General features: G+C 39.7%; 1 protein-coding gene across 1 annotated transcript; it reads left to right on the top strand.

Moving 5' to 3' along the window:
* The first annotated feature begins 350 nt into the window (after positions 1–350).
* Positions 351–10,691, top strand: elavl2 (ELAV like neuron-specific RNA binding protein 2). Its single transcript, XM_026331614.1, has 6 exons — positions 351–594; positions 4,426–4,529; positions 6,436–6,589; positions 8,214–8,439; positions 8,875–8,913; positions 10,364–10,691. Exons 1-6 carry the CDS (start codon positions 366–368, stop codon positions 10,689–10,691), a joined length of 1,080 nt encoding a protein of 359 aa, XP_026187399.1. The 5' UTR covers positions 351–365.
* Positions 10,692–25,007: the final 14,316 nt, after the last annotated feature.

Here is a 25,007-nt window from a genome sequence, read left to right as displayed (position 1 = left end):
GCAGTGTAAGATCTAGCATTTCACTTTAGGCTGGACATGGCTAAAGTTACAAATTTACCAAGTAGTCTATCGCTACTTGTTTTGATGAATATTTAACAATAAAAGAGAGTGGAGGAAAAATGTGTTAAAATCTTAACCATTCTTAACTTGGGACTTCTGTTTCTTGTAGCTTACTTTTCTTTTTTTGTTGAGGTTAAAAGTAATTTTAATGTCATTCAATCAAAATTTACCATTGTTTCAATATTTATCCGTGTTTCAATGTGTGAAGAGTGTCCTTTTTTAACTATTTGTTGGTATTTCAATGTTTTGTTTTGAGCATTTTGATTTTATTATTTTTTCTGTCTCTTTAGCAGGTAATTGCTGCCATGGAAACACAGCTGTCCAATGGGCCAACTTGCAACAACACAAGCAACGGTCCTTCAGCAATCACAAACAACTGCTCCTCACCAGTAGAGTCAGGGAGCATAGAGGACAGTAAAACTAACTTGATAGTCAACTATCTGCCTCAAAACATGACCCAAGAGGAACTGAAGAGTTTGTTCGGGAGCATCGGGGAAATTGAGTCCTGTAAGCTTGTCCGAGACAAAATAACAGGTAACTCATCTGTTTGCGTTAAGTCTGGTTCATGGCTTGTGCTGAGTAGTTTTGAGATGTGTGACGATAAGTTATGGACCTTTTTACCTCCATGAAATGTCGATATCTTCACTTTAAAAGTCAGCCAGTCATTCTGCCTCTCTATGAAGAATCAGTCTTCACATAATTGCCGTTTTGAAATCTATTAAGCAGTAACAAAAGGATGGATTTTGAATTGCTAAATATACTGTTAAACTGTCAGATGATGCTAGTCACTAGTGGCTTTTTGTGGCAGTACTAGCAAAATGACATTTTCCTTAAAAACAAAAAAGGAGGGGGGTGGGGGACTTTGAAACATTAAGACATGGCATTGTTCTTTACTACCAGAATTTCAAAAGACATTCACTTAATTGTACGACTGTTTCTGTCTAGAGGTGCACACTGAGTGTGAGGCTGCTTACTGGGTGCTGCTGTGGGCAAGGTTTCCCCTGAGGGTCCAGTATATTAGACCTATGGGTCCTACAAGTCATTTAAAGGATATATATATATACACATGTATGATACCACCACAGCCTGAGCTGGATGTCATCAGGATGTTTAGTTAAATCATTTGTCCTTGACAAACTAAGTGGTGATGTGAAGGTGCTCTGTAAATCAAAGCTTTATTTTGGTCTCACTGGAAACAAATGAGACAAGGTGACCACAAGGTGTGTGGATGGAAAGGTTTATGTGTTGACTGAATTTAGACTTTTGACATGCAGTTGTGTTGGTTGTCAGGTGTTTAGTCTTGCTTGCAGTAAATGGCCTTGTACAGGCATGCATCCAAACAACACATTTGATAATGGACTGAGTTGAATTGAAAAGTGATCTCCATTTTAAATGCATGTCTTGCAGAGTCTGCTTGGATGATTGAAGATAAAATTGCTTGATGATCCCATACTTAAGGCATCAAGTGTGAGCATGGCGCTCCAACATTACTCAAGTGAAAGGATCTAAATGAAACAAGCTTTTTGAAGTTCAGCTTGCCTTTTGTGGGGAAATGATTCAATGTTGGTGTTTTTAGCTACCCTCCATATAGAAAAGAAATTAATACGTGACCGAAACTTTATTAAAGTGTATAACACTTGTGCTGCCTTGTTACATTAAATCCATGAATGATTTAAACTTTTTTTTTTTTAAATAGAAGCTGAGAATACACAGATCAAATCACACACTTGGTCTTGTGGATTAGCTCATCTGGATGTTTCATCTTGTTGGCAGCAGTCAGTTGTTCACGAGGCTGTAAAATAGTTTGATTTGCTAATTAAGATGCCACACTCCGCAGTTTGCTGTCTGACAGTGTGACTGTTTAATTTCAATGTGGATGGAAATATATTCATGTCACACACCTTAAAGGCTTGGTTTTCAATTTAAGATAAGGGTTGACGTCAGTCATTTAGTTGTGATGGTTAGTGCAAGGTGCTAGGGAATGCACACAGATAGTTGGGGGGGGGTCGTAAAAAGTAGGATACATTTTTGCACCATTCAGGCATGTGATTTATACAAATATTAGCAGTACACACCGAATGGCAAATTTAGATTTCAGTTTAAGCATCATTACGGGTGGTTCTCCTGCATTTTAAGTGGCCATAGCTATTTCAATACCCAAATTCACAATACACAATATGTGAGCAGGTGTACTGCTTTAAGTGTAGTGCAATATTTTTGAGGTTTATCTGCTATTGAAATTGGAATGTAAATTTTAATGTAAGCTCTTTTACACATGTAGCTAAGCTCTCATTACATGTTAGTGTAAATGTGTTTTTTTTTTTTTTTAAACTTGCTCTCATTATTTAAAATGTCAGCTTTTATGTGAGGAAATTAACATGTAATGTAGAGTTTCACTTTGTTTTCAGAATGCAATCTTTTGTTAGTTTGGATTAGGGATTGTATTAGTGGACAGGGTCTGTCTTTTTATTGCATTACAATTGTAGTCAGCTGGAGTTCTTAATTCTTCCAGTGCCAGTAGATATCCTGTCAAACATGACACTCTGCTGCATTTAAGGTAAATGTTTAAGCTGCACTGGAAAACTTAAGCTTGTTGGCAAAATCAGATCTGTGAGTGGTGAACTGTATTTCTAAAAGAGCTGCTTAATTTGTAGTATGCGCTATGTTGGATTTTGTGCTTGTGCTAAATGTATTTATTATGGGTCACGTTTTGTTTCACCAGAGTTCTGAGTCAGAGAAGGGGACCGATTACTACTGTTAGACAGCAGGTTGTATTAAGGCTGGTATTTGTAACACATCCATTTAATTACAGATTTCAGCATGGGTTGATGACCAGCTTTGCACATTAACAGAAACTAATCAAAATGCTATTAAAAAATAAGCAGCTATTTTTAATAGATAAAAGCATAAATTGGAAGTGTGGAAAAATCTGACTGTAAGCTGAGTTAGAGGAAAAATTAGACTTTTAATCTTAAATGCCTCCAAGTCATCTTTCAGAAATCACGCTCTTTCAATTTCAGCAGTACAGTATCCCTGCCAGACTGTGTTGCTTCTGTCTCTCCTTTGGCCCCGTGGCAATGGATATAAGCCAGCCTACATCTGTGTGCTGCTACATCAGATGTTAAATAATCATCAGAGATGCACGTTTCCTCTTTTGTTTTTAAACATTCTTGCCTTTGTTGGATGCTGCAGCAGCTTGGTCTTCATTTTCCTCCCACCATGGACAGTGCTAGTCTTTTACTAGAAGCTGGGTGCAGTTCTCTGTTTGGAAATGCATCCCAGCATGTCTCCTCTACTTCATAATGACAGCTGAAAGTGAGCACGTTTGTTTAGAGGATGCGTTTACGGCCCTCTGTTGTAATAGTGGATGTAGGAGATTTTAGATCTTCCTTAGGAAGAAAAGGGTGAAGCGTGCAAACATACGTTTGGGCTTGAACGTAGTGAGACGGGGAGTTTGCCCGGCAGGCTTAAGTGAAAGTGTAATTTCACCAACTCATTTCAAAAGGCTCAGCAAGTTTCTTCTGGCATCTCAGTCCCAGGGATGCAAGGTGAAATTAAGTTTAGAAACTTTACTTGATCACAGCTCATGAGTAAGTGACTCACGATGGTAAGATGGATATAGCCAGTATGGATCTATGTAGGGCGTTCAGATGTACAGTAGAAGATATCAATGTTGCAAGCAAGAATTGACAGTTGCATTGTAAGATGATTGTATAGGCATCTCTTGTGGATTCTGCATCACAACACACACACACTTGTCTTGATGAAAGTGTTCACTTCATCTAATTTCATTACAAGCTTCTGGATAAAATTCAAGTTGCTTATGTACTGTATTAATATGCTGAAGCTGCTTGAGCTGGTGAACTTGACCGGCAGTGGAATTGCAGAGACCCAGCAGTGTGGGTGGAGGAAATTGAATTGCTTCTGTGCACATAAAGAGTGGGTGTCAATCTATTGTACGTTTTAGAGAGAAACCGTAGAGGGAGGAGAACACATTGAGCCTTGGCTACTGCACTGTGTCAGAGATGAGTTGGTGTGAAAGCAGTGCAATTGCCTGTCGTTTTTAATTTGAGACATTTGTGAAAGAGTTTGAGGGTTTAAGAATTTACTGTTGGTTGTAAGCCAAATAGGTTTTTGGAAATGGGCTTGTGACCTCTTCTTTTACATAAGAATTAAAGACTGACTGTCTATATGCCAATATCTTTAATATTTATGTCATTGTATTACTGACACTGAGTGAAACTGAATTAATCCAACTTTACAATGAATGAAGGGTTTTTCTGTATTTAATAGTAATTCATTGTTTAAGCAGTCAGCAGCAGCACAGTTTTAAGTGTGATGTATTTTCTGGTCCTTTGGTTGCAGGGCAGAGCCTAGGCTATGGATTTGTGAATTACGTGGACCCGAAGGACGCAGAAAAAGCCATCAATACCTTAAACGGCTTGAGACTTCAGACCAAAACCATCAAGGTAAGACACTAAAATCACACTGAAATCTGTTATCATTCATGACCAGTTGAAATCCAAGATATGCTGCTCATGTCTAGCTCTCTGGGTTGGAGTTGAAGTATAATGAGGATAGAGAATCGGGGGGAGTGCCTATTGTTAATCTGGGCACAGGCTGCTTTGCCTGGGCCTCAAGTAGAGCAGAACTGTTTCTATGGTTGCATGTGCTGTAGTACTGCTGTACGCCTTTACAGGGAGGTGGCTGCCATTAGCATTCATCAGACAATGTAGCACTCAGTGTGCTGGTGGAAAAACTTGGTTGCTTCATATACTGCTGCAGGATTTGTGGTTGGTGAAGCCAGATTATTAGAAGTATTTTTTTTTTCACATTGGCTGTACAAAGAGCTGCCCAGGTAGAGTGGGATTGAAGAAAATATGGGCAAAAACACATTTTATAAGTCATGTTTGAATTGAATATCCATAAGCTGTAATCATAATTTCTATATTCAACTTTTAAATATTATGTAGGGTGCAGAGCCACACCACTTCATTTCTGTAAATCAAACGGCACATGTTCCTCAGCACCTCTTCCTTAGTTCATACCTCTCAAAGTAAAAACATTGGAGCATCTTTTTTTTTTTTTTTTTTTTTTTTTTTAATCACATCCAAAATCCTCTAGCCCGTGTGTTAGAAGTGCAAATAAACCCTGGTGAGGTGGAGGAATATACTTTGCAAATATTAGCATCAAATGAAGTGTGAAGGTGAGACTCGAGAGGAACGCAGGGATGAGGAGGAGAGAGGGAGTTGCCTGGCTGTGGGCAGGGAGCTTTAGCCTTCACATTCACTTTGTCAGACGTCCCTTTAGGGCAGGAGCAGGGTGTGTGTTGAGACAGGGTGACAATGTGTAGTTCTTATAAATCTTGAGTGCAAAAGAGCCTTTTTGAAGCTGTAATTAAAGCGAGTGTTTTTCTTTGTATCCATTGCATAAGTTTTGAGAGTGGGGACTTGGTGTAGTACGATGCAACTTGTCTTGTTCTGCTCGTCAGGTAATTGATAGTCAAGTCACAAGTATCTGCAGATACATGGAATAGCAAGATGCACCTCTTGGCTGCACTGTTCAATTGTTTCCTTCAGTTCTTCACTTTCTCTTTTCACCATCCACATAACTGTCCCCAAACCATTTTCTTACCATTCAGCTCCTAAATTTAGCCTCTATTCATGCCTGTATGGTACAAATGTCTACAAGACTGGAAATAGGATGGTGCATGGAGAAATTTAAGATACGATATGTGCCAGTCCCCAGGAACTGCTCCCTCTTTCTTCTATGACTTGGCTGTTTATGGGCAGATTTTGACTTCTGTTGCATCAAGCACTTCCAATAGCAGCATGTCCCAACTTTAGGGAGAGAGGAATATTTTAACCAGTAGCCCCCACTGGTCTACACAATTTTCCAGAAACTTACTTTTAGGATAGTCCTAAAGCTGCATTTGTCTGGTTTCTAAGTTGATAGACAGAAATGGTAAAACCTTTTCTGTGCAGGCTAATTTCTCACTGCCCATTTAGCAGATGAGGGTCATTCTTAAATTTGCCCAAGGGAGAGTGAAATAGTTGAGAAACACAAACCCTGGAGCAGCAATGCACCATCTCTGTTGTTGTAGGACTCAAATGACTTTAAAAAAAAAAAAAAAAAAGAGGAAATGCTGCACTTTGCAATATAATAATGCAATTATTGTGATTATCTTAGAAAAACAAGGTTTGTCAATACATTGAAATGGTGTCAGCGTTTTTATATGATCTCCTGTATAATAGAAAAGTGTCATGACAAAACAAACATTTAATGTAATTAAATTGTCCACTCCAGTGCTGCATGTGCTAAATGTGGCTGTAATAGTAAGGCACTGATGTTCATGTCACCTTTCTCGACCTTTAGGTTTCCTATGCGCGTCCAAGCTCCGCCTCCATCAGAGATGCAAATTTGTATGTTAGTGGCTTGCCAAAAACCATGACTCAGAAAGAACTGGAGCAGCTCTTCTCTCAGTATGGACGCATTATTACCTCACGCATTCTGATGGACCAGGTGACTGGTGAGTAGTACGTGACTGTTTCCTCCCTGTTTTTGTCCTTTTCCCCTTCTTTCCTTCACCACCTTTCCCCATTGACTGCCTAACAAAATGCCCCAGCCAGGCTTGAGAAATATCAGAGGTGGTGGTATGAGGTCCCCAGAAATGTAATTTTCCACTAGATGTGTTCATAAATATGCATAGGATGGGGAGAATACAAAGTAGGTGTAAAGTAGCAGGACTCAGTGCTTCATAATTTCTTCTTCCCTCCAATCTCCCTTCTATGTGCACTTACCTTGTCTTGCTCTCTCCCTCTCTTCCCATCCCCAAGGTGTACATGCCATGCCTGTTTCATGCCAAAAACCAAAATGCATTTAAAGCGGTTACGTTCTCCATTTCTCAGCTGTCATTTGGATGCAGGCCCCTTATGAAACACTAATAAACAGAATCTTTCACTGAGACATTTCCCAGAGGTTCTGTCCTTGTGTGCTGCAGAAACAAAATATTTCTTCAGGCGTGCACTATGGGAATGGTTGTCTTTGTTTCTCAAACATAAAACCACTTGTTTTTAGAGGGTTCAATTTGTGTTTTACTTCAGTATTAATGGGGCAATATCTGACTAAGCTAGTAAGAAAGGAGAAATGCATTCACCAAAATCCAAAGCAGGATTGCTTTTGTTTTAGGCACATAAAAGAATTAAAGCACGGACATAATGGAAATGCACTCAGAATCAACTATTTAAAATGCACAAATGGTAAGCCAAGTGTAGTTCTTAACAAGAAACAAAATATCAAAATGTGCCTCAAGATGTAGCGCGACAAGCAACAATGGGAGGCTGGAATTAACGGACCTCTCGACTTAGAATAGAAACTGAAGCTCCAGTCTGATTATCAGGCAATAAAGAAGAACTGGAGCCAAACGCATGCATGAGACACCAATGTAGGTAAACAAGTCACAGGAACAATTTTCACCCCTCATATTGTTTCAGTGTGTTACTCAGAGACCAAGTACCACACTGGGATTTGACCTGAATTAGCCAGGTACCTACAAGTAAGCTGGTAGCTAGATAACTGGTAACATGCTACAGCTGTTACTTATAGTTAATGCAATGCTTCTGATTTAGCTGTCTGAGGTTTTATTTACAGTGATGAGTACTTTTTTTTTTTATTATTATTATTTTTTTTAAATAACATTTTTCTGCCATCATGGTGTTTGTCATAGTCTTTAGTCTTGGTCTTGTTTGTGCTTCTTCCACTTGTCTGTTTTGGTGTCTGCAGCTCTTCGTTAATGTGAGCAAGTTGTGAGTTTGTAAAATTTCAAGTGGACCCATATTTAATTATTCACCGGGAAGGGCACAATGTACAAATTTCTTCTGTAAAAATGATGATTTGTTTGTTCATTTGCCTCAGCTATTGATTATCGGATTTTTAGCTAAGATTCCTCACATTTGTGTTTCTAGGTTTGGACAATGTGTTACATGACACGTACCCACTTCATTTGTAGTGAAGGGAAACGGTGAATTTGTAATCTGTACTGTTGTAGTAGTTTCCCTGAAGTTGATGCAATAGATCGGTGCTGAAAATTTTCATTGCTGTCAAGAGAAAACTCAACACGTCAGTAATCCTGATTTCATATAAACTCACTACAGGTGTTTCCAGAGGGGTTGGTTTCATTCGTTTCGACCGGCGAGTTGAGGCTGAGGAGGCCATCAAGGGTCTGAACTGTCAGAAACCACCCGGTGCCTCTGAACCCATTACAGTCAAGTTTGCAAACAACCCGAGCCAGAAGACCAGTCAGGCACTGCTGTCCCAGTTGTATCAGTCACCCAATCGAAGGTACCCAGGACCTCTCGCACAGCAGGCACAACGCTTCAGGTAAAAGAGGCACACCAAAAGAAAAAAACAAAACAAAAAAACTTTAGAGCCCAGCCCTAGTTAGTACTGCCCTCTGAGGCTTTTTGTAAAAAGTATTATGGAAATATACTGTGTTAGAGCTCATCAGTACAGAATAATTCATCCTCATCCACATTTTCAACTTTGCTGTGGTCCTCCTGTTGCAGCTGTAGGCCTACAACAGTAACATTTAAGCAGATTTTAACAAAATGGCAACGAGATCAGGAATATTCTGGATAATTCAGAGATGGTCTAAACATTTTTTTTGACAGTTGGCACAGTTCACTTTAGTGGAAAAACTGACTTTAATTCTGGTATCAGTACTATTCATCCCCTATAAAAGCACTTTCACGATAGTGAGGTATGTGTTTGTCTTTCTTTTTTTTTGTTTTTGTTTTTTTTTTTGTTTTTTTTAAGGTTGGACAATCTGCTGAACATGGCCTATGGAGTCAAAAGGTAAATTGGTATTCTTTTTTAAAATTCTTTGAGGTGATTTAATTGATCCTGAGTTACATTCAGACCTAACATAAGGGAGCTAATGGAATATTGATTTATTTTATTTTGATTTATTTATTTTATTTTGATTTTTTTTCCCCCCTTCTTTGGCTCTTGGTAATATTGCATAAGTAGCAACCAAGACAGGCCTGAGGTTGAGGTTGAGGTTTAATTGGTGTGACTGAATGAACATCAAATGGTGGTGAAATTATTTGCCATGTGCCCTGGATATAGAAGGGTAGACTGTATATGTTACGTGTGGGGAAGGGAGGGCCAGAACCAAACGTGACCAGTTGGGTGTCACCAAAGAATACCTGCTCCTCTGAGCTGGGACGGTCTTTTCTCTCTGCATCAGTACTCGAGCTGATGCTGATGTAGGGAATTTAAAATAAATAAATAAATCTCTTTGAGCATCATCATTTAGTCTAACAGTATTGCGTTGTCCAGGCAGTGTCATTTGTTTTCAAAGTTCGGTTTTGACTGGTAATTACTAATGTCTGTGAAGTGCTTTAATCTTGTCATAATGCCACAGCATGTCTAGATTAAAGCATTGTCTACATAATAAAGGACAGAATTGTACAGTCCTTGCTATTGCACAAAATTGCATACTTGTATTTTGAGCTCCATACTCTTACCTTGATCTATTATGGACAGCCCTGGTCTGTTTTTAAAGTTTGTTGCGTCAGACGTCTTTCAGGATACCAGTTTGTCTAAGTTGAGTTTTATAAGAATCCTTTCCCTGTGTATGATTGAAGTCCGGTCCCCTGAAAGCTCAAAGGCCCATCACAGGCAACAATAGACCTGAGATTTCTTTTCTGGCCTGCTCGCTGCCTGGCGTCTTCGTTGTCAAATCTCTCTTTGGGTCCTTGATGCTGGGAGCACACCTGTCATGGTGGATGTTCCCTGAGAGGCCAACTGGAGCAGCTAATCTTACGTGACACCTGCTGCAATAATTCATAGGCTTTCCATGCACTTTGAAATTTGCGTTGTGAATTTACAAAATGTCAGGGCTTTTGCATGCCTTTTTATTCCAGTCTTGGCACAGTTTGACTTTGGCATGGTACTCGTTTCCTATTACAAGTTCACAATATTTACTTATGAGAAATTTCTGTGCTCACGTTATTGTAGGCATATGAGCTCAAACAGCTCCTCTTTCCATAAGGTTAATTTCATACCTTACTGCCCAACTGAAGAAATAATGTTTAGATTTATCAAAGAATATATCTGATTTATGGAGAAGGCTGTAAGAGCAATGGAAACACAGCACAGAATGAAGTCTGGCTGCTTCTGATCCCTGAAGAGCCTTGTCAGATTCTATTAGGCTTGTTCATGTGATTTCTTATAAAAGGCCCGTTTTGTCCCCATTTTGGCCCTTGCCTTGAACCATGTTACTTTTTGTATTTTACCACAGATTCTCACCAATGGCCATTGACGGGGTGACCAGCTTGGCTGGCATCAACATCCCAGGGCACGCAGGCACTGGCTGGTGCATCTTCGTCTACAACCTGGCTCCAGATGCGGATGAAAGCATCCTTTGGCAGATGTTTGGGCCATTTGGTGCTGTCACAAATGTCAAGGTTATTCGTGACTTCAACACAAACAAGTGCAAAGGATTTGGTTTTGTCACCATGACTAACTATGACGAGGCGGCTGTGGCTATCGCTAGCCTGAATGGATACCGCCTTGGGGACAGAGTGCTGCAAGTCTCGTTCAAAACCAACAAAACACACAAAGCCTAATACCCACTGAAACTGTTTCTAGAAAACTCAGCAGAAACAGAAAATGGAAGCGTATCGACCGTAACTTTCTACATTAGTAACAGCTTTGTTAATCAGTGTTCTGAAGAAAAACAATATTTAGCATCCAACAATGTGATTTTTTTTTTTTTTTTTTTTTTTTTTTTTTCATTGCTGCGCTTTGAATCTTCAGTATACTTTAAAACAAGAAAAAAAATACTGCAGGTTTTACTGCCTGTGACATTGAATTCTCTTGCTGTCTTTACAGGATGGACCATCTAAAACGTTACTCTAGGTTTTGTCATTTTGTTGCACATCTGCTTTAAACAGTAAGTCTTGTAAGGTTATGTGTAGTGATTTTCTTTGTATGTGTCCTGATTTGCCTTAGGTGCATTATGCCTTCAGTGGTTAGCGAGTACTTAGTTTGAACTATTTGCGGTTTTGTTTTTGTAAGTATTCTGTTTATTGTAATATGAGTTGGTTATTGGTTGGCTGCATAATGTTGCTTATTGTAAACTTAATGGATAAAAGACAAAAAAAATTCTTAAAGCAGTACCTTGCCAAAGAGCTAAGAACCTCTTTGATGTGGGTTTGAAAAGCATCTATTTTTATAAAAAGAAAAATTTGGAGAAACTTTTTACTGGACCTGGAACAAAATATTTTGACTTGGATACTTTGAGAAATATCTTCATATGACACCTTGTGAGCTTTTGAACTTTACAAGAAAGTTTGCAGTGGTTGAAATTTCTGGAGAGATTTATGATGTAAAAGATACCTTTTGAGATCTTTGTATTATCTTTAGATTATAGAATCAATGGCAGTGCTGGTTTTCATTTGTAAAATCATCTGTGGGTCCCCATCATCCTGATTGTTACAACTAGCAACTCGCTGTCCGATTTGATTTGGAAATGGACAAAAATACAGAGGATTATTCACAAAAAGTGCATGCAAAATTACACAGTGGAGAAATGTCAAAAGGTAAATGGGGGCTAAAAATCAGTTCTTCCTAAAGGATTCCCTTCAGACAGCGCTCATGGTGTTATGTGGTGTACCTACAATGTATCATTAGACTTGATTGTCTTAATAACAACCAATAAGGGTTTTTACATACTTTGTATGAAAGATGGAGGACAAGCCAATGAAGGCAGCAGCTTACGAAAAAACTAGTCTGAAGAATAGAATGGATTACTCCTGAGCTTTGAGCTATGTAAATAAGTCCTTTTTTATGTTGAGTATTTGGCAGACTTCTTTTGGTTCTAGTTTGGACTTCACTGGGAAGTGTGATATTAAGTATATCATTTTCTTTTTTTCTTTTATGGAGTATGTAAGGTATTTCATTTTGGATTTTTTTTTTTTTTTTTGATTTTATTTTCTCGTCAGTTGAAATACTTGATTTGTTGTCCCATGGACTAGCATTAAAGTGCATCAAATTTGTTGGTTGTTTGGTCTGTAGATAGTCTTGCTTCGTAACAAAGGTATTAAGAAACTCTATAGACATTTGTTTTTGTTTTTTTTTATATATAAACATTATAGATATATATTTATGTGGTAAAGAATGGATATAAACCACAGTTTTGAACTTTGATTACTTTTTTTCATACTCATATATATGTAATGCATATAACCTGTCTTTAAATCGTAAAAAGGTGTATATTGCTTTATTCACTTTGGGGGAAGATCAGTGAAGCAGTTCCATTAATGATAGCGAAATTAATTGGTTGCAAGAATTTGTCGAACATCTAACTCATCTTGAACAAACAAATGGAGGCTGGTCGAGCCTTAGATGCACTTAATACTGCACCTGCATCCTGCTTGGTATTTAAACCAATTACTAGTCATGCTTCCCCTTAAATGAGCAGTGTGCTATGCATTATATACTTATCTTTGCAACTGCTTTTTCTTGTTTATCTATTCCTTCTTTGTGTTACTTGTACAAGTTTAACTTTAAGTCTAGATGAGTTGTGATACTTGCTGCTGTGGGGTAGAGATGGCATTTTTTTCCTGCCTGACCTGTCACTGTTCGAAATAACTTTTTTTTTGTAACTTCTTCAAAATAATTTGGTCTTGACAAATTGTGCTGCTGGTCCGGCATGAAAAAAATCTTCCTCCCGCCCCTCTTATCTCAATTCGTACTATGAGAATGATTATTTATTTGACGCTGTATAGTCTGACTTGGTTCACAGCATTTTTTGGAATAGAATATCTTTTGAGTATTTAAAAAGATGTACATGTTCTTTACTTTGTGTTTGGATACTTTGGATTTTTTCCATGTTCAGTACATCAATAAATAAGTTGAAGGGCAATGCAGTTTTGTGAATGGATCCCATCATTCCTATATTCACTGTCTTAATATCTTTAATGTAAAATGTCAGCAATGCATTTTTCTCACACCAGTCTGTTTAAATTTATTTTTCTAATGTACCTTTGTTTTTGTTTTTTTTTTTGTTTTGTTTTTTTGTTGCTGGCAGGTTAAACTGAAAGTACAGTCTAGGTCACAGGTGTCAAACTCCAGTCCTTGAGGGCCACTGTCCAGTCCTGCCACCACTGGTTACTTGCGTCATGTGTGTTCATCCAATCAGAAGCTGCAGGGGCAGGCCTTGAGGACTGGAGCTTGACACCCGTGCTCTAAGTACTCTAGTATCTCTGCTCTACAAGTCAAATGGACTGTGTTAATGCATAGTTGGACATTTTGCTTTGGGACTTAAGATATACACTACCAGACAAAGGTTTGCACACACTCTCTCATTCAATTCATTGGTAAACTTTTGATTGGTACTGTATGTACAGTAGATATGAAGCTGCAGACTGAAACACTGAATTATACAGCACTGATGTGAGAAAAGCTTTCTACTCTGCAGTGTTTTGCGCTTATTAATTTGTTTTGGTAAATTTGACGCTGTACTTCAAAGAAGCTAAAGTGTAAATGTGGATGTAGTAACATTGCACATCATTGCACAGCAACATAGAAGTTAAAAGAACAATTAGTTTTAATGCACAACATTTTAGAATTGAAATTTCTGAAAAATGCTAATCTGTTGAAGTTACCCCAACAGGTATTTGTGGCAGAGTTGTCAGCTTGAATGTGCCATCACAAAGCAGGTCTTGAAGCCTGATGGAGTATTGATTTTTTTTTTTTTTTTTTTTTTTTTTTTTTTTTCCCCCTCCCTCTCTCCTTCCCTCCCTCCTTTCCTCATGCTCCACTTGAGGCTGAAGATGAAATGGCCTGCTTTGAAGTGTGCTTCCCTACTGCGCAGCCACCTCTCACTGGCCGACTGTCATTTGAGGGGCATTACAAGGACACAGATGGAAGCTGCTGAAGAATCCATGCTGGCTTTTTGTAAAGACCCATTGTTTTGGTGGAAGTTCCAGCACATGGCTCAGCTCAAAGAAAATAATGTTATGAATGCTCATTCATGTAGCGCGGTTTAGCTAGCAGAAAATGGCCCTATTTACTGTTCCCATTAGCCTCCATGTTAGAACAGGGGTTATCTTTTCCTGACGGCAGCGTTCACTATGAAATCAGTCACTTTTATTTGAAAATATCTTGTCTGTCAATGTTAAGAATGCATGGCACTTCTGCAGTGTGTTGTGGTTTACTAGAAAGATATTAATATTTGGAGCTTTGCTTGAGTGACGGTATGTTTGGGTCTTATCTGGTATGAGGCTCTTCTCCCAGTGCAAACTGGTCTTATCACGGCAGGCAAATTATGCGACTGGGCATGCTTCAGCTGCTAGTAAAAAATGGTATTACGCTTCAGCAGTTGCAAGTCAGTGGAAGTTGATGTCACATCCTTAGTTATTTGTCAGACAGACATTTTCAGTATGTTTCCTCTGAGTACTCTGAATCATCAGGGTTGTGACTGGCATGAGGTGCAGGGCACAAAAATGAGCTTTTAAGTCTCATCTTACCCTGAGTGATGTCTGCATTTGCCCCTAGTATCACATTGTGTGTGCTAATTAAAAGTGAACAGAACCAACCAACCCAGTCTTTGCTTTGGCACCATCTGTGGTTCCTAACTGTTTTGTTAGACGTACCCCCACAGCCTTGTCAGATGACCTCAGTTAAACACTTTACTGTTATGACTGAAGTATTTATCAGTTTACTTTTAGCTAGGTGTTTAGACCTCTTGGCTCACTGCTAGCACATTTAATTGCAATATTTGAGGCGTTACAGCTGACTCGATGTGTGTTTATAGTCTAATTTTTGCAGTGCTTGCATTTTCTAGGGTATATTTATAAAAAAAAAAAAAAATCCTGCATTTCTATCTGTGATGAAGAGGGTCACGCATGATCCCTCTATCATTCCATCCATTTCGCTCTGGTAACAGCTTTCTTGCATGTGTGAAACCTGCCATACTGTACCATGGTATGTAATGGGACAGCAAATAAATAGAACATGCTTGTACATTTTTCCAGAGCAGCTGATGTCAGCAGTCACATTTAATCACATTTGCATAGTTATCTGCTGATGTGGTTTATGGCCCACCAGGTTTTCTAATATGCTTTTTTTTTTTTTTATATATAGTTTGCTCTGACCTTGTTCGGGTTCTTCAGTACTGCTGACACCACAGGCTTTTTTCATCTTTTTGTTTTATTCTTCAGTGTTGACAGGTTGTATTTAGGCACAGAGAAACTGGCTAATGGGATCTTATTGATAAAATGCTTGTCTGAGCCCAACTTTGATAAATTTTCATACCAAAGTACTTTAAAGTCTGACCAGTGTTTGCAGGCGTTTAAAGCCTTATCAAAGTCTCACCTTGGCTAATTGTTAATTACTGCCATGTAGCTCAACATGACTACATGTTTGATTTAATCTGGAATGGTTAAAATTTCTTTTGCATTTACGGTATTTCCTGTCTTTTGTATTCCAACAGGGTGGCATGATGGTGCAGTGGCTAACACTATTGTCTGACAGCAAGGAGCTTCCAGGTCCAAATCCCCTTTGAACATGGGGTCTTTTGTGCGAAGCTTGCATGTTTTCTGCGGATTTTCTCTTCGGCTTCCTCCCACGTTCCAAACACACCCAGTTTGGGTTAGGCTAGTTGGTGACTCTAAATGTGCCGTAGGTGAGTGTGAGTGTCTGTCTCTATGTGCCAGCCCTGTGATATCCTGTCCAGGGCGCACCCTGCTTTTCACCCAATGTCTGCTGGGATTGGTTCAGGACAACTGTGTAGCTTGTTGAACGTGATGTTTTGTAGAATTGTTCCACGTGTTTGTTATAGTTATAATAATTAGCACCACTGGTCTTTACCTTTTTTTTTTCCCTCTTCCCCACAAATGTCCTATTTTATTTTAGTTTTTGTTCTCCATGGTTTAAACCAGTTTCCAACTCCTTGCTTATTTTGCTCATTACAAATGCACAGATCTCAGTGCTTAGCCCTCCAGAGTAAAATGCGTCATTCATCTCACTTTCCCCTGATTCACAATGTGCTCTGTGCACAGTTATTCACCCGAGTGTTGTCCTCTGTCCTCTGCAGAATATTGTCTTTCACCCAGCGTTGAAACGCTCTCGAACATTTTAAATGAAGAGGTCTTTAAGCTGATTGGGGTGGAGTGGATGAATAGTGGTCCTTTATGTGACTTGTATATGATCCCTTTAATGGCCCGGTGTCATGGATAATTCACAGGTAAATTCACAAGTGCCTTCTCTGTGTGAGGTTCCTCCATTAGGCACATCCTGAAATATTCTTTTTAACAAGCAGTTGTGAAAGGTTAGACATGTTGCACCTGTTTAAGAGGATAAGTGGTGATCAGTGGTCCTTGTTGATTGCGTACAATCCCCAATGAGTCGAGCACAAAGTTGAAAACAGTGAAATGGTGTTAAAGTAGCATTTCAGCTGACTTGAAATTAATTAAAAAATTGAAGGCCAAAGGAAATAAGGCCCTTTATTTTTGCTGCATGCAGAAATGCCATGTTTTGCTTGCTGCCTCTGACAGGGAGGTGATGTGGCTTACACAGTGTAATATTCAATGTTTTGCATCACATTTGTATTTGTCAGACATCAAAGACTCTGGCTCAGTGTAGGACCTTGTTCTGTTCTCTTCCTCTTTCTCCCAGTCCATGGTCAAACATGCTCTGTGATTGGATTTAGCTTCTTACAGCACAAACGGTGGAGCTTGGCTTCCTCCAGGCCTGTCAAATCGGCACCGACTTCCATCAACAAGGCATCATCTATCTTTCCTAACGACTCTGAACAGCGATCCATGTTTTTCGCCCTATGAGGCCTTGGCACCTCCGATCCATAATGAGGCAGTGAAGAAAAGGGGTGCAGATTAGAATAACAGCCTTAACTAATCCATAGCAGGACGATGAGGCGCCACATTTGGGGAAACCGTGTCATTTCTCATTTTGCAGTGCCATGTAAAAATCTCTCCTCTTTCAACCCCCACGCAAAATAAGTCCCAAGAATAGCGGCTGTGGCAAGACGCCAGCGCAAGGACAGCAATCAACAAAACATAGCGTCTTCCCCGTCTCTCTCCTTTTTTCTCCTCTATCACCAATAGTCTGAGGAGAACAGAGGAAATCCATGCCTCTGACTGTTGACTTTGGAAATCAAAGATGAGTTTCAGCTTGGAGGAAACTACTGAGCCCCCATCTCAGGAATAGTCTGCTCTGCTGGTGATTGCTATTGACAGGTCTTGTTCTTTAGTGATGGGCAAAGGAGGCTTTCTTGAAGCTGCAAGGCTTTCCAGCCAATATATTTGAAAATAGGTTCATTTCTCTAAGCTTGCTGTGTTCATTAGGGACCCCTACTGGCCAGAAACCTCAAAGCAGGCTGGTTTATTATAGATTAGGTTAGGAAACTATTATGTCCAATAGTTGCTTCATTTATTGTGTTCATTGTATTAGTGTAACAAATAAGGATATACTGACAACCATAAATGAATGTAATGGTAAATGCCACTTGTAACTTAGACTGAACCCATTTTTTTAGTGGAAAACCACCAGCAGCATCATTAATTAAAATGGAGGGCAATTTACCCTCTGTTGCATGCTAGTGTTTGGTTCTGTGTGTGTGTGTGTGAGAGATAGCTTGCATCATGAGGTCTTGATGTAAGTTCAACATGCCTGTTTGTCCTGTGTATTTCAAATGTGGGTGCATTTTGAATATTTGATGTATCTGTACATTTGTGTGATGTGTGTTGACGTGTGTGCCAGAGAGATGGTGAAGTAGCTGCTGTATGTCTGTTCTGCTGTAATAAGGCCTGATTTAAAGTTGACCACAGCACACCAGGAATAGTGCCTCACTCCTCATTTCCTCTGCAGCCAGTGGAGATGAGATCTCTTCACAATATTTTCCCAGGAAATAATGATGTTTGATTTGACACTCTTCTGGGTGTGTCTCTGTGAGGGCTATTTTTGCCCATTGCTGCCACTGAGAGAGAAAACAGACAGAGACTATGTCCACAGGAAAAAAAAAAACACTCAGATCATTGTTTATGGATGATGCTAGGTTGGTGTATTTCTGTGCTTGGCCTTCAGAATGAAGAGCTGCTGTGTAGCACTGTTGGTAGTATGACTCATACTTCTTAGCTCAGTGCATATCACTTTGGTGTCCTCACCAACTCAGTGGTTCAATGTTTCACATTGAAAGAGCCATCAGTACCACAGTAAGCATGGACACAGATGTGAAAAGTAGTTTTCTATTTCTTTTCAATGGTTCTGCATCTCTTTTACATTGATGATATTACACATCTTTGGTATCTTTTAGTTGTTTTGTGTTTCATGCTTGTTTGTGGTATCTTTGAGCTCACTTTGTTCTTGTGCCACATCTCTAGTTATCTTTTTTTGGCATCTTGGTTTGCTTTCTGCAGTGTTTGTTGATTTGCTTCTCTTCTGGTACTGTAGCTGTATCTGTAGCTCATTCTCACCTCTGTAGTATTGTGGGTCTCTGTCACCTTGTTTGTCATTTCTTCTTTTGGGATTTGTCTATTCTGATTAGAAAGGTTTATTTGGATCAGAAGTACATATTTGTGTCATTGATGTCATTAGTTTGCATTCTGTCTGAGGAGCAGAGTCATGGCTGCTTGTCAAACAGTATTGACAAAGATTTGCAACCATTTTTAATCAAGCCAGGTGAAAGGTATACGTAGTTGTTTATGACTGCTCCCCAGCTGAGCAACAGCCACATTGTTCACATTAAAAAATTGCACTTTGTTCCAAGCAGCAATTGCAAATCACAAATGTCAGACACAGAGGAAAAAATAGATGACTGTGATGGCAGTTGAAGTGTAGGGAAAGGGCATTTACATATTAAACTGCAGAGCAGAGTGAGGCTCTGTTTGCACTGCATGGTCCAGCCAGTGTAAGGTGGAGCAGGGCCCTCACCGCTGTGACTGCAGTACCGTAAATTTGAAGTTGTTTACGGATGCTGCCATCTTGAAGCGCTCCAGGAGGGAAATTTGGAGCAGGGCCATTTACCGGCAGCTTGATGAGAGTGCAGTGAGGCGAGTTAATTAATACAATGTCCCTGGGCCCACAGGCTAGGCTGCAGAGCTAACCCAGGAGGGAGGGTAAGACAGAAGATGGAGAAAAGGGACAGAAGAAAGGACAAATCATAGAAAGAATTAGGCTAAAAGTGTTGGTAACACAACAATGGTCCTGTTACAGAAGCTGCTTTGAAACAGTCAAAGTCTGAATGATTGATTATTCAGACATGGGAGGCCACACTTTGGGTCCCAAGTGTGATTATAGGTGATTTATTTTTTATTAACATGATTTTAAAGTTTTATGAAGGGAAGTTAGTTTGGAACCTCAGCAGTGAAGGTGAGCTTTGTCTTTTTCTTCCCTAGTCAGGAGAAAAGTGGACGTCTACTGTTAAGCAGCTATTTGCAATCAGAAAGTGGTGTATGCACTGGAACTTACTCAGTCAATTGAAGCTAGAGCGCATATCATATTTTGATGCTGTAGTTCTTATAAAAACGTGTCTGCCATGATTTGTCTGCAGTTAGAATAACTGGATACGCCTGTTGAAGGGAGAGAAGCAGACTGACAGCAGACTCAGTGAGGGAGGGCTTCTTAAAAAGCACAGAGATGCAACCCACTCCAACATAAACTTGAAACAAATGGATCCATTGGCCTCTGTGACCCTTTAAACAAAACCGAGAAGGCAGACCTTTGGTTTTCCTTCTCCTGCAACCGTTTTTTGGTGAAATGTGAGCTAAGATCTTTTCACCTGTGGCACAGCAGTTGCTGCTTCCCCTTAACTTAGCCTCAGTGAGCAAACTGCTGTCTGAGCTCCATCAAACAAGAGAAGAAACTTGCCTGGAGACAGAGGAGTCCATAGGGAGGTCCTCACCTCCCCCTCCTATGCTTTCTCTTTTCCTCCTTTAAACAAAAAAAAAATTGGTACCAAGGTTGTCAAACAACACTTTTTGTTTCCCAGCTGAGGTGAGGTGCATGGGAGGGATAGTGAGCTGTCTATTTTTTTATTGTAATACATAAAAATGTATAAATCTATGGGTGAATAGTAGCTCTGACTGACTACAGCTTTTTTTGTGCTAAACGATGACACAATGAGCTGATTCATCACCTTGACAAATCAGCCAAATGATGGCAACACACTCCTGTGATTAGTGAAATAGAGGGTTAAAAATGCCCTAAATAAATCCTCCTAGTCAGGGAGCAGGAAAAGCATGAGTTGTGTTGAAACTCGTGGCTGAATCCCATTTTAAATGTTTTTGCCAGCTTTTCTTTTTGGTTAGTGTTTAGAATTTGTTCCAATTACCATATTAAAATGCATGTAGGAGTCTGTGCAGTTGTGTCAGGAAAAGATAAGGCTGTGAGAGTAGGGAGGGGAGAAGAGGTCCACTGGAGGCCTATCAGCAGGTTGTGAATTGCTTTGTAATTACTGCGATGCATGGACATAATTTCCTTCTAAAAATAATGCAAAGTTTCATTTCTCTCTCTTAATAGTATTTTGTGTGTATATGTGGGGTGGTGGTGGGGAGACTCTCATGCACTTTATCTCTCTTAACTCAACCTTTCCTGTTAGTCGTCGTGGTGCCATGCTAGGCACAGTGTAGCCTAGTTTCTGCACAGCTTGAATGTTGCTGCCTCCGGTTTCCGATTGGAGAAAAATCCAAATTCTGACACATTGGGGTTGTATCTGTGAACAGGACAAACTGTCTAGTGAAAGTTCTTTTAACTTGTTGGAGTTTTATTTGCATAGTATTCTCATAACTTTTAATCTTTTGTGTGTCTGGGCACAAAGTTAAATTATTTATTCTGTGCAGGGACAGTTTCCCAAATTGAACAGTTGGATTTGTTGGTATCATTTGGCCTTAATTAGACTGAACCCAGACTGCAAACCATTTAATAGGCTGTCACTATCAGAATTTTTAGGCCAAAGGAAAAAGAATCTTATAGCGACTCTAAATGGCAGACATCATTGTACTATCGTGTTAAATACTGTGACGGCTGTGGAGTTTGAAAGTTGTGCAACCAGGAAAAATCTAGTCAAACTGGGCATTTGAGTTGCATTTTGGGAAATGTAGGCTTCAGTATGCAAAGAACTGAGTCTGTTCACTCTGGCACCAATTTGTCCCAGAGGATAAATCCTAATGATGATTGACTTTGTAACATGACTGAAGTTATGTTTTATATCACCATCCTAATGTTAAGTACTCTGCTATACTTTTTGTTTAGTGAGAATTAGAAAATGTTAAACCAAGATCGTGAGCAAATGCTAATGTTTAGCTACCATTTGAGCTTTCTATCCGCCTCCCACCTGTGAGAGCATATCCTTTTAAAGGATATGGATTATACCAAAAATATCATGTTAAGGCTCAAAGTTGGAAACAAATATTAAATAATTACCACAATGTTGTGATGGCTGTATTCTGCTGATTTAATTGAAGGCAATGGGGCTTTTTAAAGTAACTGTAAAGCGCTTGTTGCAGCTACTCAGAAATATTAGTCTATTTAGTCTAGGAAAGGACAGAAAGGATTAGAAAGGAAAGGTTGCAAGGGGTGTGCGACGACCGGCAGGTCCTCCTATGATGAAATATTGATGGCGCAGACTTTGATTCAGCAATAGGTACTTGTGATCCAGATCTGTCGCGGCAGAAAAGGCACCCTCCCCTACTCTTCCTCAGTAGCGTTACTGGTCTTTTGTGAAAAATGCCATCCACCCTCCATCCTCTTTGATCAAATGTAAAGACTTTGAAGAAGAACTTGTAGAGATCAATGATGTGGATACAGATGACAGATACTGTAGGTGTATAACTCAATATTGTTGCACTGTGTCCTGAATGTGTGACAGAATTGCAGTTATTCAGTTATTGACCGTTATCTATCATGACTGCTGGCTGTAATTGATGCCTGAGTCAACCCAGTCTGGACAAAAACCGCGCAGCAGTCAATTTCAATTCAATATTTCCGAAAACAGAGCAACAGCAAGCTCTGTTAGTTAAAAAGACAGATTTTATTCACAAAAACCCAGAGCATTGTTCTGCCTATAAATCCAGAGGCTACACTGGTAAGTATATTCAGATCTTTTTTTCAGCTCTTTGCAGTTTTGTATATCACCCCAGTGCATTTATGTTTTGCCTTTTTCATTTTAAGAGTCAAGTGCTTTTTTCTTTTGTCTGCTACAACCGTGTGTGTGTGTGTAGAGCAGTGCTGCGTCCCTGGGTAATGGAGCAAAGAGCCATCTGTCCGTCTGGCCAGCCATCCGTCCACATCCTTAGATCCTATCAGTGTGTCTCACCTGCTAATGAAAAGCTAGCAGGTACTCGGCTGCAGCCCTTAAAATGGATGACTTCCCCACACAGTGGAGGCTGCAGTTACACACTTGCCCCCATCACTCTTCGTTTCTCTTTTTGTTCTCGTTGCAAGGTATCGATCTACATTTGGGGCTTCACATGATGATCACATCAGCAAATAGTAGCTGCAACAAGCGCTTGCAAGGTTAGACATTCAGTTTTCATTCTTTGTGTTTTAAACTAAATTGCCTCCTTGTTCGTTTTTCTCCTTAACCTGTGTTATGTAACATAAAAAATAAAGGCCCAACCTGACCAAACTCTATATGTTTGAAATGCAGAACAACAATGCAAAGACTCAGCTTCGTTAATAATTACCATAATTGCATAAGTATGTGGAAACTGCTACACAAAATGGAGCAATGACTATTATCAGTTTGATAACCAGTAATTACTTACAAACTCTGTGCTCATTAAGCAGCTCCTGTGGAGAAACTGAGCTCAATATAGCCCCCTCTCCTCACTCCCCTTACTCACCAGTATCCTGCTGCTCTGTCTCACTCTCGTGTTATCCCAGTGTCTGTCTTCTCTTCATATCAGGCCTCTTCTTTATACCCTCCTCCTCCTTTTCTTTCCTCAGTCTTTCTAACTTGTATGCATTTTCCTGAAAATTCCCAACATCCTGTACAGGGCATGTTGTTATGCAGCCTCCTTCCCTCCATCCTTTCATTCCTTGAAAGATTAACCATACCCTCTGCATCTATTCTCATTTATCAAGCTAATGGGAGGAGGAGGGAAACACAACAATGTACAGAGGGAGAAACAGCCACAAAAGGGCAAGAGAAGTCTTTGGGATTGCCACTGTCGATCCAGTTCCAGCCTGTCACAGGTTCATTTATGCAATGCTCGTGGCAACAGACTCACTCCCCTTGCTTACAGTCCTTCAAAGGTATGACATCCATAAGTTTTTATTGAAATTAGCAGCAGATTACGTTGTTGATGTAATTTACTGTTCATGTAATTCAATTGATTTGTTTGATCTATTCTGCCAGGACTGTTTGTTCACCTTGAAACTATTTGTTTTTTAAGCAATGCACATGTGCTTTGGTCAGAGATCATTTGTGATTATTCAGTATAATTTATGTAAAACTTAAAATGCCATTATCCTGAACTTCCTTTTCACCATCTTCATGAGAAGCCAACTGCAGGAGGCTCCTGGTAGCCACATGCTGTCACAGCTCATTCTTACAACCATCCACTACACAGGGTAAGTGTTGAACCGCACTTGTTAACGTGACAGCACAAACAGAAACATGCAACCTCCAGAACGTGCTGCTAAGATCCCTCCTCCCTGCTGACATCCCTTTCCCTTGTTTTCTGGTCCTCCAGTTAGTGTTTTGTAATCAGATCATTTGTGTTGCTGTTGAATTCACTGTGTAACTTCTCATTCCTGTGCTCATTATGTAACATTATTAAACTCAGTTTATATATAGCACAGCTCAGAATCCTGGTTATGTTGTCATATGAAATTATCAACAAAAGTAATCATTTTATACTATGACTGTATGTAATATACTAATCAAAAATTGTGAATACAATATTGTATGTGGATCAAATATGGGCATATATTAAAATGTCCACCTCAGTCAAGTTTTTTTTTTGGTTAGTATGACCATTTGTCAGTAAAAGCTTTCGTAGGACCACTTGACTTGAACATTTTGTATACTTTTGAAACAGTTCCTATAATATAACCGCTGTACCAATAATTACAGTAATATTGCAGTTGTCAAAAGTAATGGCCTTAAATAATTCAATTCAATTCAATTCAATTTTATTTGTATAGCGCCAAATCACAATACAAATCATCTCAAGGCACTTTACTAAAACTAAAAACCCAACAATTCCCTTATGAGCAAGCACTTGGCGACAGTGGAGAGGAAAAAACTCCCTTTAACGGAAGAAAAAAACCTCCAGCAGAACCGGACTCAGTCTGGGCGGCCATCTGCCTCGACCGGTTGGGGTGAGTGGATAGAGCAGAGAGAAAAGAACAGCAACAATAAACAACAAGTAGACACTGCAGGTTGGTGGGACCAGTAACTGCACATCAGCGATAAACAGCTCCAGGACCAGGGACACCTGCAGAAGGTACAGAGAGAGAGAGAGAGAGAGGGAGGGAGAGAGCACAAACTAGGGGAGAGAGAGAGCACAAGGTTAGTAACATTCAATGGTGGAATATACATGAGGTGGGAGAGAAGGGGTAGGGGAGCTCAGTGCACCGATGGTCCTCGGGCAGTCTAGGCCTATAGCAGCATAACTAACTAAGGGATGGTTCAGGGTTGCCTGAAGCCAGCCCTAACTATATGCTTTGTCAAAGAGGAAGGTTTTAAGTCTAGCCTTAAAAGTACAGAGAGTGTCTGCCTCCTGAACCCAGGCTGAGAGCTGGTTCCACAGGAGAGGAGCTTGATAGCTAAAGGCTCTGCCTCCCATTCTGCTTTTGAGAACTCTGGGAACCACAAGTAGGCCTGCACTCTGAGAGCGAAGTGGTCTATTGGGATAATATGGTACTATGAGGTCTTTAAGGTATGAAGGAGCTTGATTATGAAGGGATTTGTATGT

Source organism: Mastacembelus armatus, chromosome 18 (genome assembly GCF_900324485.2).
Source record: "Mastacembelus armatus chromosome 18, fMasArm1.2, whole genome shotgun sequence".
In the NCBI taxonomy this organism is placed as follows: domain Eukaryota; kingdom Metazoa; phylum Chordata; class Actinopteri; order Synbranchiformes; family Mastacembelidae; genus Mastacembelus; species Mastacembelus armatus.
This window is presented reverse-complemented; position numbering and strand designations above follow the sequence as displayed.

Excerpts from the sequence above, each read along its gene's own strand:
- elavl2 (XM_026331614.1), top strand. The coding sequence starts at position 366 with ATGGAAACACAGCTGTCCAATGGGCCAACTTGCAACAACACAAGCAAC. Across the intron at positions 6,590-8,213 it reads TCTGATGGACCAGGTGACTG|GTGTTTCCAGAGGGGTTGGT; the intron begins GTGAGTAGTACG and ends AACTCACTACAG. Across the intron at positions 8,440-8,874 it reads CAGCAGGCACAACGCTTCAG|GTTGGACAATCTGCTGAACA; the intron begins GTAAAAGAGGCA and ends GTTTTTTTTAAG.